Consider the following 16,708-nt stretch of genomic DNA (forward strand, 5'->3'; position numbering starts at 1 on the left):
CTATGTCGTTTTTTCCTGATTTTGGAAGTCATAGTTTACTATGTCATTTTTTCGTGATTTCGGAAGTCATAGTTTACTATGTCGTTTTTTCCAGATTTCGGAAGTCATACCTTACTATGTCATTTTTTCGTGATTTCGGAAGTCATAGTTTACTATGTCGTTTTTTCCTGATTTTGGAAGTCATAGTTTACTATGTCGTTTTTTCCTGATTTTGGAAGTCATAGTTTACTATGTCGTTTTTTCCTGATTTCGGAAGTCATACCTTACTATGTCGTTTTTTTCAAGATTTTGGAAGTCATAGTTTACTATGTCGTTTTTTCCTGATTTCGGAAGTCATAGTTTACTATGTCGTTTTTTTCAAGATTTTGGAAGTCATAGTTTACTATGTCGTTTTTTTCAAGATTTTGGAAGTCATAGTTTACTATGTCGTTTTTTTCAAGATTTTGGAAGTCATACCTTACTATGTCGTTTTTTCGTGATTTCGGAAGTCATAGTTTACTATGTCGTTTTTTCCTGATTTTGGAAGTCATACCTTACTATGTCGTTTTTTCGTGATTTCGGAAGTCATACCTTACTATGTCGTTTTTTTCAAGATTTTGGAAGTCATAGTTTACTATGTCGTTTTTTCCTGATTTTGGAAGTCATACCTTACTATGTCGTTTTTTCGTGATTTCGGAAGTCATAGCTTACTATGTCGTTTTTTTCAAGATTTTGGAAGTCATACCTTACTATGTCATTTTTTCGTGATTTCGGAAGTCATAGTTTACTATGTCGTTTTTTCCAGATTTTGGAAGTCATAGTTTACTATGTCGTTTTTTCAAGATTTTGGAAGTCATAGTTTACTATGTCGTTTTTTCGTGATTTCGGAAGTCATACCTTACTATGTCGTTTTTTCGTGATTTCGGAAGTCATACCTTACTATGTCGTTTTTTCCAGATTTCGGAAGTCATACCTTACTATGTCGTTTTCTTCAAGATTTTGGAATTTATACTTTAACTATGTCGTTTTTTCGGGATTTTGTAAGTCATGTCGTTTTTTCGTGATTTCGGAAGTCATGTCGTTTTTTCGTGATTTTGGAAGTCATAGTTTACTATGTCGTTTTTTTCAAGATTTTGGAAGTCATAGTTTACTATGTCGTTTTTTCCTGATTTTGGAAGTCATACCTTACTATGTCGTTTTTTTCAAGATTTTGGAAGTCATACCTTACTATGTCGTTTTTTCGTGATTTCGGAAGTCATACCTTACTATGTCGTTTTTTCGTGATTTCGGAAGTCATACCTTACTATGTCGTTTTTTTCAAGATTTTGGAAGTCATAGTTTACTATGTCGTTTTTTCCTGATTTCGGAAGTCATAGTTTACTATGTCGTTTTTTTCAAGATTTTGGAAGTCATAGTTTACTATGTCGTTTTTTCCTGATTTTGGAAGTCATACCTTACTATGTCGTTTTTTTCAAGATTTTGGAAGTCATACCTTACTATGTCGTTTTTTCGTGATTTCGGAAGTCATACCTTACTATGTCATTTTTTTCAAGATTTTGGAAGTCATACCTTACTATGTCGTTTTTTTCAAGATTTTGGAAGTCATAGTTTACTATGTCGTTTTTTTCAAGATTTTGGAAGTCATAGTTTACTATGTCGTTTTTTTCAAGATTTTGGAAGTCATAGTTTACTATGTCGTTTTTTCCTGATTTCGGAAGTCATACCTTACTATGTCGTTTTTTTTGGGATTTCGGAAGTCATACCTTACTATGTCGTTTTTTTCAAGATTTTCGGAAGTCATACCTTACTATGTCGCTTTTTCCTGATTTCGGAAGTCATACCTTACTATGTCGTTTTTTTCAAGATTTCGGAAGTCATACCTTACTATGTCGTTTTTTTCAAGATTTCGGAAGTCATAGTTTACTATGTCGTTTTTTCCTGATTTCGGAAGTCATACCTTACTATGTCGTTTTTTTCAAGATTTTGGAAGTCATAGTTTACTATGTCGTTTTTTCCTGATTTTGGAAGTCATAGTTTACTATGTCGTTTTTTCCTGATTTCGGAAGTCACAGTTTACTATGTCGTTTTTTTCAAGATTTTGGAAGTCATAGTTTACTATGTCGTTTTTTTCAAGATTTTGGAAGTCATAGTTTACTATGTCGTTTTTTTCAAGATTTTGGAAGTCATAGTTTACTATGTCGTTTTTTCCTGATTTCGGAAGTCATACCTTACTATGTCGTTTTTTTTGGGATTTCGGAAGTCATACCTTACTATGTCGTTTTTTTCAAGATTTTCGGAAGTCATACCTTACTATGTCGCTTTTTCCTGATTTCGGAAGTCATACCTTACTATGTCGTTTTTTTCAAGATTTCGGAAGTCATACCTTACTATGTCGTTTTTTTCAAGATTTCGGAAGTCATAGTTTACTATGTCGTTTTTTCCTGATTTCGGAAGTCATACCTTACTATGTCGTTTTTTTCAAGATTTTGGAAGTCATAGTTTACTATGTCGTTTTTTCCTGATTTTGGAAGTCATAGTTTACTATGTCGTTTTTTCCTGATTTCGGAAGTCATACCTTACTATGTCGTTTTTTTCAAGATTTCGGAAGTCATACCTTACTATGTCGTTTTTTCCTGATTTCGGAAGTCATACCTTACTATGTCATTTTTTCGTGATTTGGGAAGTCATACCTTACTATGTCATTTTTTCGTGATTTGGGAAGTCATAGTTTACTATGTCGTTTTTTCCAGATTTCGGAAGTCATACCTTACTATGTGATTTTTTCGTGATTTCGGAAGTCATAGTTTACTATGTCGTTTTTTTCCTGATTTCGGAAGTCATAGTTTACTATGTCGTTTTTTCCTGATTTTGGAAGTCATAGTTTACTATGTCGTTTTTTCCTGATTTTGGAAGTCATAGTTTACTATGTCATTTTTTCGTGATTTCGGAAGTCATAGTTTACTATGTCGTTTTTTCGTGATTTCGGAAGTCATACCTTACTATGTCGTTTTTTTTCAAGATTTCGGAAGTCATACCTTACTATGTCGTTTTTTCCTGATTTCGGAAGTCATAGTTTACTATGTCGTTTTTTCAAGATTTTGGAAGTCATAGTTTACTATGTCGTTTTTTCCTGATTTCGGAAGTCATAGTTTACTATGTCGTTTTTTCCAGATTTCGGAAGTCATACCTTACTATGTCATTTTTTCGTGATTTCGGAAGTCATAGTTTACTATGTTGTTTTTTTCCTGATTTCGGAAGTCATACCTTACTATGTCGTTTTTTCGTGATTTCGGAAGTCATAGTTTACTATGTCGTTTTTTCCAGATTTCGGAAGTCATACCTTACTATGTCGTTTTTTCAAGATTTTGGAAGTCATAGTTTACTATGTCATTTTTTCGTGATTTCGGAAGTCATAGTTTACTATGTCGTTTTTTCGTGATTTCGGAAGTCATAGTTTACTATGTCGTTTTTTTTCGTGATTTCGGAAGTCATACCTTACTATGTCGTTTTTTTTCAAGATTTCGGAAGTCATACCTTACTATGTCGTTTTTTCCTGATTTTGGAAGTCATAGTTTACTATGTCGTTTTTTCAAGATTTCGGAAGTCATACCTTACTATGTCGTTTTTTCCTGATTTTGGAAGTCATACATAAAATGTTATCTTCGCTTTCAGGCTCATGAAGAAATCAGATTCAAGGTCAAATCTGTTCGAGAGTAACGAGATCACCTGAGTCTCTTGTGTGATATTGAGAATTTCTTTATTTGGACAAAAACACAAGCAAAAATACATCATCATCATCTTCATAATCTACTGAGAAATAAAAATAAAAGGTGCCAAAACAACACAACTGTCCTGACAGATTGGAAAGTGCATCAGTGAATTGAAACAAAGTGGAAAATGAATCGCAGAGTGAAAATGTTTTGTCCGGTGGATCCAGGACTTGAATCTGTGTTGTGATATTTTTTTCATTTCAGTCCAGAGCAAAGCGTCTGCAGAGGAAGAGCGAGCTGCAGGATCCAGGGATGAAAACAACAACAACAGCAGCAGCAGCAGAGGAACCTTCTTGTTTATCAGTAAGAAAATAATTCACAGTCAAAATTAACACACAAAAAGATTCAGATTTTCACAATAAATGTCACATGGAAATCGACAGACGTCACCTTTCCCTCAAGTCTCCAAATGTAATCTTTGGTTGGATGTTTTAAAAAATAGGCAGAAAAGTTCATATCGGCACAAACGACCGACTCGAGGCAGCTTTAACGTTAAAGTTTAGGAAATCTGCTTAATTACAAAGAGACTGAAAACACATCATGCTTGTTAAATAACAATCCTGAACCCCAACAGGAGGAAAACTTCAATTAAGATCTCAAGCCAGGATCATAAAAATATAAAGCAAATCATTTTTTATAAACAGATTTTTAATTCACCTGAAGAAAAAATATTTCTTTTAACAATTTAAGAGCTTCTTCTGCCTTCGTCCATGAAATAAGTGTTTTGTGTTTCTTCAAACTATTGCAGTTATTGTATCGCAGTAATACCTACATTGTCCTCAACATATGAATTCATGTATTTCTGTCCATTAAAGGTGACGACTGTGGATTAATTAGCTTCGGCATGAAATGTAAAACGTGAACAAACTGATCAACTAGAACCACAGAGAAGTGACGTCAGTTTAAAAAGACAAATATTGAAAGTGACGACTGTTAATGCAACTTTTTCATTCATGAAATTATTATTGACTCTTCACAGTTTAGAAAAATACACTGAAATGACGAATATGTTGAAAGTGAGTGTTTCTCTCTTCAGTTTCAGTCGTGAATCGTGAAATTATATTTTTAATTTGAACCATTTTCACACTTTTCTTAATGTTTCTATAAAGATTTTTATGAGCTCTCAGTGTATAATGACGATCATCGTGGAAACAAGCGGCTGGAGGAGGATTTTAACCCTGCGTCTCTTTCTAGGCACTTTTTTGTTGGACCACCTGTTTATAAAATAGAATTTCTGCAGGAGGCACATTTCAATGTTCCTGTTCTTTTTCTTCCAGGTTCACTCACGCTCTTCTTCCCTCCTGCTGCCGATTGGAGCCTGAACGGATAAATCCAAGCGCAGGACTTGAGTTGGGCTCCGACACTCAGAGGTCAGAATTAAGATCAATCCAACAGAAGTTGAATGAGATCGTAGCGTGACTGTGTAGCGGGATTGTTTTGTTGCATTCGAATGATCCTCATTAGCTTGTTAAGTCGGAAATGATCAAGAAACACGACGACGTTTAGCTTGATCTCAGTCGTAACTTCATTACTGTTAAACTCGCTCATTGTTCAGTAAAGAGTCATCAATGGTGACTCGATATATTTCATTCAATATGTTCAAGGCTAAATGATTCATTTGAAAAATATTACTTCATAAATGACGCAAGTAAACTCAGGAAAGTTCTAAACGTGAGAGATTCTTGAGGATCATCTGAATGCACCAAAAACATATATTGAGTTAATTGACCACAGTTTGGATCAGTGACATTCTGGTCTCAGTCTTCGGAAGTCAAACCTTACCTTGTCGTTTTTTTCAAGATTTTGGAAGTCATAGTTTACTATGTCGTTTTTTTCGGGATTTCGGAAGTGATAGTTTACTGTGTCGTTTTTTCCTGATTTCGGAATTCATAGTTTACTATGTGGTTTTTTTCGTGATTTCGGAAGTCATGTCGCTTTTTCCTGATTTCGGAAGTCATACTTTACTATGTCGTTTTTCCGGGATTTTGTAAGTCATAGTTTACTATGTCGTTTTTTCGGGATTTTGTAAGTCATAGTTTACTATGTCGTTTTTTCGGGATTTTGGAATTCATACTTTACTATGTCGTTTTTTTCAAGATTTTGGAAGTCATAGTTTACTACGTCGTTTTTTCGGGATTTTGGAATTCATACTTTACTATGTCGTTTTTTTCAAGATTTTGGAAGTCATACTTTACTATGTCGTTTTTTTCAAGATTTTGGAAGTCATGTCGTTTTTTCGTGATTTCGGAAGTCATAGTTTACTATGTCGTTTTTTCGGGATTTTGTAAGTCATGTCGCTTTTTCCTGATTTCGGAAGTCAAACCTTACCTTGTCGCTTTTACCTGATTTCGGAAGTCATACTTTACTATGTCGTTTTTTTCAAGATTTTGGAAGTCATAGTTTACTATGTCGTTTTTTTCGGGATTTCCGAAGTGATAGTTTACTGTGTCGTTTTTTCCTGATTTCGGAATTCATAGTTTACTATGTGGTTTTTTTCGTGATTTCGGAAGTCATGTCGCTTTTTCCTGATTTCGGAAGTCATACTTTACTATGTCGTTTTTCCGGGATTTTGTAAGTCATAGTTTACTATGTCGTTTTTTCGGGATTTTGTAAGTCATAGTTTACTATGTCGTTTTTTCGGGATTTTGGAATTCATACTTTACTATGTCGTTTTTTTCAAGATTTTGGAAGTCATAGTTTACTACGTCGTTTTTTCGGGATTTTGGAATTCATACTTTACTATGTCGTTTTTTTCAAGATTTTGGAAGTCATACTTTACTATGTCGTTTTTTTCAAGATTTTGGAAGTCATGTCGTTTTTTCGTGATTTCGGAAGTCATAGTTTACTATGTCGTTTTTTTCGGGATTTCGGAAGTGATAGTTTACTATGTCGTTTTTTCGTGATTTCGGAAGTCATACTTTACTATGTCGTTTTTTCCTGATTTCGGAATTCATAGTTTACTATGTCGTTTTTTTCGTGATTTCGGAAGTCATGTCGCTTTTTCCTGATTTCGGAAGTCATACTTTACTATGTCGTTTTTTCGTGATTTCGGAAGTCATACTTTACTATGTCGTTTTTTTCAAGATTTTGGAAGTCATGTCGTTTTTTCGTGATTTCGGAAGTCATAGTTTACTATGTCGTTTTTTCGGGATTTTGTAAGTCATAGTTTACTATGTCGTTTTTTCGGGATTTTGTAAGTCATAGTTTACTATGTCGTTTTTTCAAGATTTTGGAAGTCATAGTTTACTATGTCGTTTTTTCGTGATTTCGGAAGTCATACCTTACTGTGTCGTTTTTTTCAAGATTTTGGAAGTCATGTCGTTTTTTCGTGATTTCGGAAGTCATAGTTTACTGTGTCGTTTTTTCGGGATTTTGGAAGTCATGTCGCTTTTTCGTGATTTCGGAAGTCATACCTTACTATGTCGTTTTTTTCGGGATTTCGGAAGTCATACTTTACTATGTCGTTTTTTCGTGATTTCGGAAGTCATGTCGCTTTTTCCTGATTTCGGAAGTCATACCTTACTATGTCGTTTTTTTCGGGATTTCGGAAGTCATACTTTACTATGTCGTTTTTTCGTGATTTCGGAAGTCAAACCTTACCTTGTCGTTTTTTTCAAGATTTTGGAAGTCATAGTTTACTATGTCGTTTTTTCGGGATTTTGGAATTCATACTTTACTATGTCGTTTTTTCGTGATTTCGGAAGTCAAACCTTACCTTGTCGTTTTTTTCAAGATTTTGGAAGTCATAGTTTACTATGTCGTTTTTCGGGATTTTGGAATTCATACTTTACTATGTCGTTTTTTCGTGATTTCGGAAGTCATGTCGCTTTTTCCTGATTTCGGAAGTCATATTTTACTATGTCGTTTTTTTCAAGATTTTGGAAGTCATACTTAACTATGTCGTTTTTTTCAAGATTTTGGAAGTCATACTTTACTGTCGTTTTTTCGTGATTTCGGAAGTCATAGTTTACTATGTCGTTTTTTCGGGATTTTGTAAGTCATAGTTTACTATGTCGTTTTTTCGTGATTTCGGAAGTCATACTTTACTATGTCGTTTTTTTCAAGATTTTGGAAGTCATGTCGTTTTTTCGTGATTTCGGAAGTCATAGTTTACTATGTCGTTTTTTCGGGATTTTGTAAGTCATAGTTTACTATGTCGTTTTTTCGTGATTTCGGAAGTCATACCTTACTATGTCGTTTTTTCGTGATTTCGGAAGTCATACCTTACTGTGTCGTTTTTTTCAAGATTTTGGAAGTCATGTCGTTTTTTCCTGATTTTGGAAGTCATACTTTACTATGTCGTTTTTTCGTGATTTCGGAAGTCATGTCGTTTTTTCGTGATTTCGGAAGTCATAGTTTACTATGTCGTTTTTTTCAAGATTTTGGAAGTCATAGTTTACTACGTCGTTTTTTCGGGATTTTGGAAGTCATACTTTACTATGTCGTTTTTTCGTGATTTCGGAAGTCATACTTTACTATGTCGTTTTTTTCAAGATTTTGGAAGTCATGTCGTTTTTTCGTGATTTCGGAAGTCATAGTTTACTATGTCGTTTTTTCGGGATTTTGTAAGTCATAGTTTACTATGTCGTTTTTTCAAGATTTTGGAAGTCATAGTTTACTATGTCGTTTTTTCGTGATTTCGGAAGTCATACCTTACTGTGTCGTTTTTTTCAAGATTTTGGAAGTCATGTCGTTTTTTCGTGATTTCGGAAGTCATAGTTTACTGTGTCGTTTTTTCGGGATTTTGGAAGTCATACCTTACTATGTCGTTTTTTTCGGGATTTCGGAAGTCATGTCGCTTTTTCGTGATTTCGGAAGTCATACCTTACTATGTCGTTTTTTTCGGGATTTCGGAAGTCATGTCGCTTTTTCGTGATTTCGGAAGTCAAACCTTACCTTGTCGTTTTTTTCAAGATTTTGGAAGTCATAGTTTACTATGTCGTTTTTTTCAAGATTTTGGAAGTCATACTTTACTATGTCGTTTTTTCGTGATTTCGGAAGTCATACATTACTATGTCGTTTTTTTCAAGATTTTCGGAAGTCATAGTTTACTATGTTGTTTTTTCGGGATTTTGGAATTCATACTTTACTATGTCGTTTTTTCGGGATTTTGGAATTCATACTTTACTATGTCGTTTTTTCGTGATTTCGGAAGTCATACTTTACTATGTCGTTTTTTTCAAGATTTTGGAAGTCATGTCGTTTTTTCGTGATTTCGGAAGTCATAGTTTACTATGTCGTTTTTTCGGGATTTTGTAAGTCATAGTTTACTATGTCGTTTTTTCGTGATTTCGGAAGTCATACCTTACTGTGTCGTTTTTTTCAAGATTTTGGAAGTCATACCTTACTATGTCGTTTTTTCCTGATTTTGGAAGTCATACCTTACTATGTCATGATTTCGGAAGTCATGTCGTATTTTCGAGATTTCGGAAGTAATGACGTTTTAAGATTTTCCAAAAAAACAGCACGACTTCGAAAAAGTCGATTAAACAAAACAACGTCCAAAATCACAAATAAACACTGCAAAATACCAGATAATTTTCAGGAAATAAAAGCAAAGTTTCACGAGAAAATATAGGGCCTGTTTATGAATCAAATTAAATCAGCCTGTAATAACAATTTGGTCGTTCTGCACACCTACTCACAGACTCACTAAACAGGAGCCCAATCTGAGAGCTTTAAAAAAAGTGGGTCTTGCACTCACAGGCCCACGTCCTCATGGTAATCTGCCGATACCAAACCGTAGGATCCCTTCACCATCCATCTTCAAAAGCGACTGGCTCAGGAGGCCCCGAAAAACAAGGCAACAACAACCGGAGCGGCCGTTAACCACAAACAGCCCTCCTTCCTCCGCTCTTCTTACTTCATCTTCTGTCTCAATCTGTTGAGCCGCCAGCTGTGACTAGTGAACATCTGTCGAGGGTCAAATTTATACCTGAGCAAACACATGACATTTTAATTAATGCAAACATGTTGGAAAATACCTAAAATACCGTACAAATCAAATGGAATTGAAAATGACATTAAATCACTTTACTCTAATATAGAAGTCAGAGGTTATAAAAAATCAGACTTAGCAGCACAGACCTTGGATCGTACACACCGGGTGTCCGACATGTCTGCCCGGAGCAGGACTGCAGCATCATCAGCCGGTGGTTCATCTTCTCCAGGAAGTCCTTGCCGATAGAACCTACGATATTGGTCAGCTGGTAGGGGTCAGCTGTGACGTTGTAGACCTCTACGAACACCTACAGGGGATGAAGATACGCCGCTATTTAACTGTAGAACTAGATGATCCGAACACGTTTGTCACTGTTATTCTTTGTAATACCACACAGAGTTACATTCTTAACAGCACATTACAGGACTTTTCTGGTTACAAATAAAAAGAGTCATCAGATGACGAGGACCTTGTACCTGGTTGTCATCAAACTCGCAGTACTGCAGGTTGGCAGAGGGGGCGACAGTTCGCACACAGGCGTAGGTGTTGTTGTACGAGTCCTCACACACACAGTCTGGAAAACACTCCTGAAGAAAGAGAACAGAGGAGAGAGAGACAATTGTTTTTTTCAGTGTCTACCCTACAATGGATCTTATTGTTCGATCTCTCCGTCAGTCCGTACCGAGACGCCGGGTCCCAGTAAAGGACAGGCGGGGTCGGACACGTTGCTTCCTTCGCCTTCATACTCCACCAGGACGTCTGTTCTCCAGCTGCTGCTGTTCACCTTCCCCTCCTGGTGACACACAAATTATCACATTTATGATATAAATATAACAATCTTTAATAACCATTCCGTAAACATGGGTCTGTTATTTTCACATGTTATGAAATAATAAATAAAATCATTAATCTGGGAATCAGTGTCTTATTCATTCATTTTGTTTATCTTTTAATATTTAAACTGGACGTAAGGAACATTAAAAAAAGAATGATAAAAATATGTCTCGTTCTTTTTAAAAGTAATTCCAATGATAGTCTGTTTAAAACACAGATGAACCTCGACTCGGAAACACGAGTCTCTGAACCCTTGAGAGAAGTTATTTAGTTTCATCACATGCTGCATGTGACGTGTTTCTCTGCTCATATTGATTTAGAAACTGGTTTTAGTGGATGAATTTCTGTTTGAAAATGATCTAATCAGAAGAATGACGGGTTCATGTCTTGACGGAATAAATGAATGAGCAAGCTTCATCTCTCTGCCCTTGTGTTGACTTTTGGGATTCAAACATGGGTCTGTTTTGTATTTGTTTGAAAAAGAAATCATGATCTCACCATAACGGGCAGGAAGGACATGCCATCCATCTGTGTCTTGTTGATGTTGTAGCCGGCGATGTCCAGGATGGTCGGACCCAGGTCAACATTCGCCACCGGCATCTGACAACGTGATGAATTTAGTTCAGGTCAACAAATCGTGTTACTTATCTGATAAATGGGATTTATTTCTCAGCTTCAGCAGAGAAAAAACGATTTCCTCATTTCACTGACACAAAGAATACATAACAACAAAAACTGCAGTTTAGATTAGTTCCATTAACATCATCACAAACATTTTATCGTAGGAGGAGCAAAGCGAGTGAACAAGGTCTGATCTTAGTTTCAAACATGCCTGTACCTGGGTGGTCTGGTTGGGTTTGATGTTCGGTCCTCGGACCATGAGAGGAACCTTGATGTCAAACTCGTAGAGCTGCCTCTTATCCAGAGGAAGAGAGAACTGACCTGGAGGAACAAAGATAGAAAAGATGAAAACATGGAAACAGAGAGAGGCAACTTCACTTTTTTAAACTCTATTTGTGAATCTGTATTTGAAATCATGAGACTGTGAAAAGGAACAAAGCATATTCATCTCTGTAGACGTAAACATGGCTGACATGTGTTGGAAACCTCGACATAACAACCTTTGTGTCCACACGTGTGCACGTACCAGTGTGATACCCGTTGTCAGAGGTAAAGAAGATGTAGGTGTTGTCCAGTTCACCTCTGACCTCCAACCTCTTCACTATTTTCTCCACCAGGTCGTCCACTGAGAGCAGCGTTCGCCACCTACAGGTCAGGAGGAGCAACGACGACAGACTGAGAATCTACAGCTTACTGTACTGAGACTTTTCAAAATAAAGTTACAATCCAAATACTGCAGTCGTTTCTCATCAAATATGTTCTGAGTAAAAGTGCTTCAGTGTTTCTTCAGGCTAAAAGAGGAAATGGATGAAAAGTCAGTTGATGTTGAACTTTAAACAGAAACTAGGATTTGAAAATAGAATGAACACCTTGTGGTTGTTTGCCTCCACCAACCAAAGCAGTTTCAGTCAACATACATGTTCTTTCAGACTCATGACATCAATGTGACCTTTGACGACCCTAATCAGTTCAACTTTGAGTCCAAGTGACAACTGGTCAGAATTTGAGGAGACTTTCGAATGGCATAGTTGTTGTGTTCAAGTGGCAGACATCATGTTTTGTGACGTCACCTCGAAAGTTTGTGCTAAATGTGAACAGATTCTCCGGAAGTTCTCTTGAAATGTTAAACTCACGAGAAAAGAAATTCCTTGAGGAATTCTTGAGATATATAAGTAGAAGAAAGAAGCAGAGGTAGTGAAGACAAAGAGGAAAAAGAAGAAGCAGACGAGGAGGAAAAAAGAAAGAGGAAGGTGAGGAGGTAAAGAGACTGACCGTTTCCTGAAGGCATCATCCAGAAACTGAACAGAGGAGTTGGACATGGGGGTTTTTGCCTGTCGGATCAGCCAGTGTTTGTCCTGAACAGAGAACAAGAAAGTTAGAAGAATTTCAAATATTACATGACTGTGAGATTTTAAACGTTGATGGAACGAGTCCGACCTTCCCGTGGACGTTGAAGTTGGGGTCTCTGGGAGCCTTGGTGGTGTTGAAGCTGCTCTGGTACTGAGGGGCCGCTGTCCAGGGTGAGTGGGGGGCCGGCGTGGACACCATCATGAAGAACGGCTGGTAGCTGGATTTATACTGGAGGAAGTCCAGAGACATGTTGGCCTGAGAGACAAGAGAAGACACGCACAGAGTTTAATTTAATTATGATCATTTACACTCGGGAAATAATTAAATGGATGAATTACTCAATGAGTAAACCCAGTGATTTATCTTAAAGAGGCCAGTTTGAATCTTTTCTTCTAATTTATCTTTAAAAAAATAAATAAATGTGACAAAAATTATATTAAACATAATTTTTTTAAAGTAAGAACAGCCAATAAATAAATCTGTGATGCTTTTCATTTGTGGCTAACATGAAAAAATAAAGAGGAAATGTGAAAAGTCCAGTGACATGTACTAAAATACAATATGTGTGTGTTTCTCACCAGTACGTCTGTCAGGTAGTCTTTGCTGTAGTCCGCCCCGTGTTTCTGAGCCTTCCCGTTCACCGACAGTGTGTAGTTGTAATATTTAGAGTTTTTCTCCTGGAAAATACAAAGAAGAAGGTTTAATAAATTAAAATGAAAAGCTTTTTATTGACGGTGTTCACTTGCAGTGCTTCTCTTCTAACGCTTTAAAACCACACATCGTAAATGGAGCTCTGTATTGAAGCCAATTTTCAAACTTTTGATAATCATGAATCATTTTTAGTTTCTGGTCCAAAACTGTATTTTTATACCAAACAGTAACTTCATCAGCTTCTCATTAGCTTCAAATGTATGAATGATATAATGTACATTCTATTTTCAGCATAACCTGAACTGCATTCAAGATTTATAACGTATTACACACACGTGCAAGATTCAGGTTCACATCTGAAAACACATTTTATCTGAATCCTGGAGTTGTCAAAGATGATACTTCAAATACAACTAATCAGTGATATCAGCAAATTTGCACATTGAAGTCTGCAGGTAAAAGGTTCTGGGAGGATTTATTTATTTGTTTATGACCAGCAGTTAAATCTCTGCAGAAACCATGTAATCCACAGGAGTCTCACTGTGATACAATCTCACATCTGTGTTTACTCAGCCAGACACAGTGAAGATAAACTATTCTGCACATGACCTCTGTTACATGACTCCTGTAAACGGGTCAGCGACGCACTGTTTCTTCAGGAAAATCTGTTTTTAGTCAATTTATTCGTCTGGCTCCTTCTAAAGAGAGCGTCCAGTCACATGACCGTGTAAACTCTGAGAACAGCGTTCCTAATAAACTTCCCACAGGCAAGTTAGTGTGGAAAAACCTAAACTTCTTTGACCTCTTTAACAGTATTAGGGCAAAGAGTTTAGACGATACAAAGCTTTAAAGATTAATTCTGACATTTGAGATACTTTATATTCTTGTTTTTGTTTGGTTATTTTAAAACTAAAAAGGAATTCCTCTCTCCCCCATACTTGTATTTATTTAGACTCTGACAACACATATCGACCATTTCTGGAGACTTGTACCCAGGATGATGGTGATAACAAGAGAAGTTAATCATTTCCCACAAATAATCAGGAGAGTACAGAAAAATCCTTAAATAAAGACTGAAATTATAGTCCTGAAATATTGGTCTGGGCCTCAAACAACAGAAATGTCTTTAGTTTGTCATCTCTTGACAAAACTAAGAACGAAACCTTTATTTTCTCGTGCTTCCTTGTATTCGAACTTAGTTGGAAACAAGCTGAGCTGGATGTAAATTAGTAAGAGCTTCAGGTTTTTGAATGACAGAACCAGTCTGATGACTAAAGGCTTCATTCAGACTCAAACTGCAAAGTAAACGTGTGTTTCAGAAGTATAATAAGTCTGAGTCTTACCAGTCCGACCCAGTAGCTCCAGCCTGGAGGAACATGCTCCACCCCACCAGCCTCTGAGTGCCCATACTGAAACACACAATCAAATACACACTGTTGAATGACACAAACACAGAATATGAGAAATAAATATGTTCAAATGAAACTGTTTTGAATCAAAGTGTCCCACTACGGAAACATCACCGTTACTTTATCAGTCTCCGCTGTTTTTAAGACGAATGCAGTTTAATCAACATCAGAAAGTCAATCTGCTTTGTTCTGCAACTCGCAGAAATAAACACGGAGCCCAACAGATTTAATCACCACCATGGCTGCAGGGGGCGCTGTTACTCACTAAAAGTTACATAGTGTATCTTTAACCTTTATTCATCAACGCAAATTTATATTTATATTTTACACAGTTTTGGTGATATAAGGATTGTCCAAACAGAAATAAACATGGCAGAGGACGAGGCTGGAAATGTACGATTACGGAGTCCGGTCGTCTCTCACCTGGTTGAGGTATTTCCCAGCGAAGAAGGTTTGATACCCGGCGAAGTTTTTCAGCAAAGCAGGGAAGGTTTGCCCCTCCTCGCTCTTCTGCCAGACCGTGCTGCTGCAGTTTCCCTCTAACGTGTTGTTGATGACGTGGTGGTTGTGCGGGTATTTCCCCGTCAGGATGCTGGCTCGGCTCGGGCAGCACAGCGGGCTGGCAACGAACTGATGGAAGGAGGGGAAAGAAAAAGTCAGCAGAAAGACAAAGCAGGAGACAAGAGGGGCGGAAAATACTCTCTACTCAAAGCCGTTAAATGATGCTTGATGAGATGTGAGGGATGAAGGGCGGTGATACTTACTGCGTTAGAGAATGAAATCCCTGCATCTCCAATAAGTTTTTTCGTCTTCTTGAGTGGACTCTGGAAGGAAAAGATTATTTGTTCTGATGAGAAAAATCTGCTGCAGTTAAATATCTTGTGTTTAATATTATAATAATAATATAAGTCGTTTTACCAACTGTGTCACTCAGACATACTCAAACTTTTGTCTGACAGCCTTCAACCACAACTCGATTCAGTGATGGAGCAGTTGTTATTAAACTCTGAGTCAGAAGTCAGCTGACAATACATGACACTGTTTCAATTCACCTTTTTTGTAAAATGAAACCATCTTCTCGTAAATATGGTTTTCAGATATAACAGATATAAGACATCTCCCAGTTTTACAATACTCTCTATCAGCGTCCCAATTAATTTAACCTGTCGTCTGATTTTAAACATAAATCAATATGAAGGCCGTATTTACTTGAAGCATTAATAATATTTCTCGTTACAAGGTGCTTCACAAAATAAAGGTGCAGAGAAAACACATCTAAACAATAACTTCAACTTCTCTGTAACTCTAACAGCTTTTGAAACTAAATTCTGTTGTTGTGATGTTTTTCCTTCTTCAGTGAAACTATGTGAGCTGTGTTGATACGTCCTGTCTTTAATAAAACTTACTGAACAAAAAATAAACCAAGAGGAATCTGCTCAGTCATTTTAAAGCTGGAAACCAATCAGACTGTACACATCTTAAATTCACAGTTTTTCTTATGGAGTTTGGTTTGATAAGAGGTTGATGTGAAAGTGTGTGTGTGTGTGGGTGTGTATCAGCTGACTGTGTGTGTGTGTGTGTGTGTGTGTGTGTGTGTGTGTGTGTGTGTCCTACATGATGTGTCCGGGCAGGAATGTGAGCTATCAGCTGCATCAGCAGGAACCAATGTAAAACCAATTAATCCCACATGTTTCCTCGGGGACACAAACACAAGCGTCCCGCTCACTGATGAAACAGCGAATTAAAAAAAAAGAATAAAATTAATAAAGTGAACTGACCAAACCCCCGATGGCGACGTCCAGATCATCTGTGAGGATTAAAACAATGTTCGGTTTCCTGTTAAATTCGGCTGCGCAGCTCAAAGTGACGCAGCTGAGGAGCAAGGAGAGTGACGCCGCCGGCGCCATTTTTAATTCACCGAGTGATAAAGCACAGGAGTGTCTCCGTCCTCAGGTGAGAGACATCAGGTCCGTGATCGTGTCAGTGAGCCGCCGTGAAGCTGCGGAGCGACAACAACCAGCAGCCTGGGCCCGTGCGTCTGTTCTGTGCAGCACTTCCGTGTTTCTGTGCCAACACTTCCGTGTTCCCCTGTCACGTGCCGCGCGGCGACGGAAGCCGAAGCGAGATACCGGATGTGACGTTAATACCTTACC

At 37.1% G+C, this 16,708-nt stretch overlaps 1 protein-coding gene and 1 long non-coding RNA gene across 3 annotated transcripts; both read right to left on the reverse strand.

Annotated features, from left to right (window-relative positions):
- Nucleotides 1-7,272: 7,272 nt before the first annotated feature.
- LOC138406756 (uncharacterized) lies at nucleotides 7,273-7,631 on the reverse strand. Its single transcript, XR_011240122.1, has 2 exons — nucleotides 7,536-7,631; nucleotides 7,273-7,459 (listed from the first exon to the last, which is right to left on the reverse strand). It is a non-coding gene; the product is annotated as an uncharacterized lncRNA (long non-coding RNA).
- A 1,508-nt stretch (nucleotides 7,632-9,139) lies between these two features.
- Nucleotides 9,140-16,644, reverse strand: gnsa (glucosamine (N-acetyl)-6-sulfatase a). Of its 2 annotated transcripts, none has more exons than XM_020104626.2 (14): nucleotides 16,334-16,644; nucleotides 15,320-15,379; nucleotides 14,979-15,185; nucleotides 14,490-14,555; nucleotides 13,074-13,172; nucleotides 12,583-12,750; nucleotides 12,418-12,500; nucleotides 11,672-11,790; nucleotides 11,363-11,466; nucleotides 11,023-11,124; nucleotides 10,373-10,483; nucleotides 10,167-10,277; nucleotides 9,837-9,997; nucleotides 9,140-9,662 (listed from the first exon to the last, which is right to left on the reverse strand). In XM_020104626.2, the coding sequence occupies exons 1-14, from the start codon at nucleotides 16,460-16,462 to the stop codon at nucleotides 9,626-9,628; spliced, it is 1,557 nt and encodes a 518-aa protein (XP_019960185.2). In that variant the 5' UTR covers nucleotides 16,463-16,644; the 3' UTR covers nucleotides 9,140-9,625. The 2 variants fall into 2 exon arrangements, with proteins under 2 accessions (XP_019960185.2, XP_019960184.2); XM_020104625.2 differs by having other exon boundaries at nucleotides 9,140-9,684; nucleotides 16,334-16,641.
- Between the last annotated feature and the right edge of the window lie 64 nt (nucleotides 16,645-16,708).

Source organism: Paralichthys olivaceus, chromosome 23, assembly GCF_024713975.1.
Source record: "Paralichthys olivaceus isolate ysfri-2021 chromosome 23, ASM2471397v2, whole genome shotgun sequence".
In the NCBI taxonomy this organism is placed as follows: Eukaryota; Metazoa; Chordata; class Actinopteri; order Pleuronectiformes; family Paralichthyidae; genus Paralichthys; species Paralichthys olivaceus.

Excerpts from the sequence above, each read along its gene's own strand:
- gnsa (XM_020104625.2), bottom strand. The coding sequence starts at position 16,462 with ATGGCGCCGGCGGCGTCACTCTCCTTGCTCCTCAGCTGCGTCACTTTG. Across the intron at positions 15,186-15,319 it reads GGATTTCATTCTCTAACGCA|TTCGTTGCCAGCCCGCTGTG; the intron begins GTAAGTATCACC and ends TCCTTCCATCAG. Across the intron at positions 10,484-11,022 it reads TGTCCTTCCTGCCCGTTATG|GAGGGGAAGGTGAACAGCAG; the intron begins GTGAGATCATGA and ends GTGTGTCACCAG.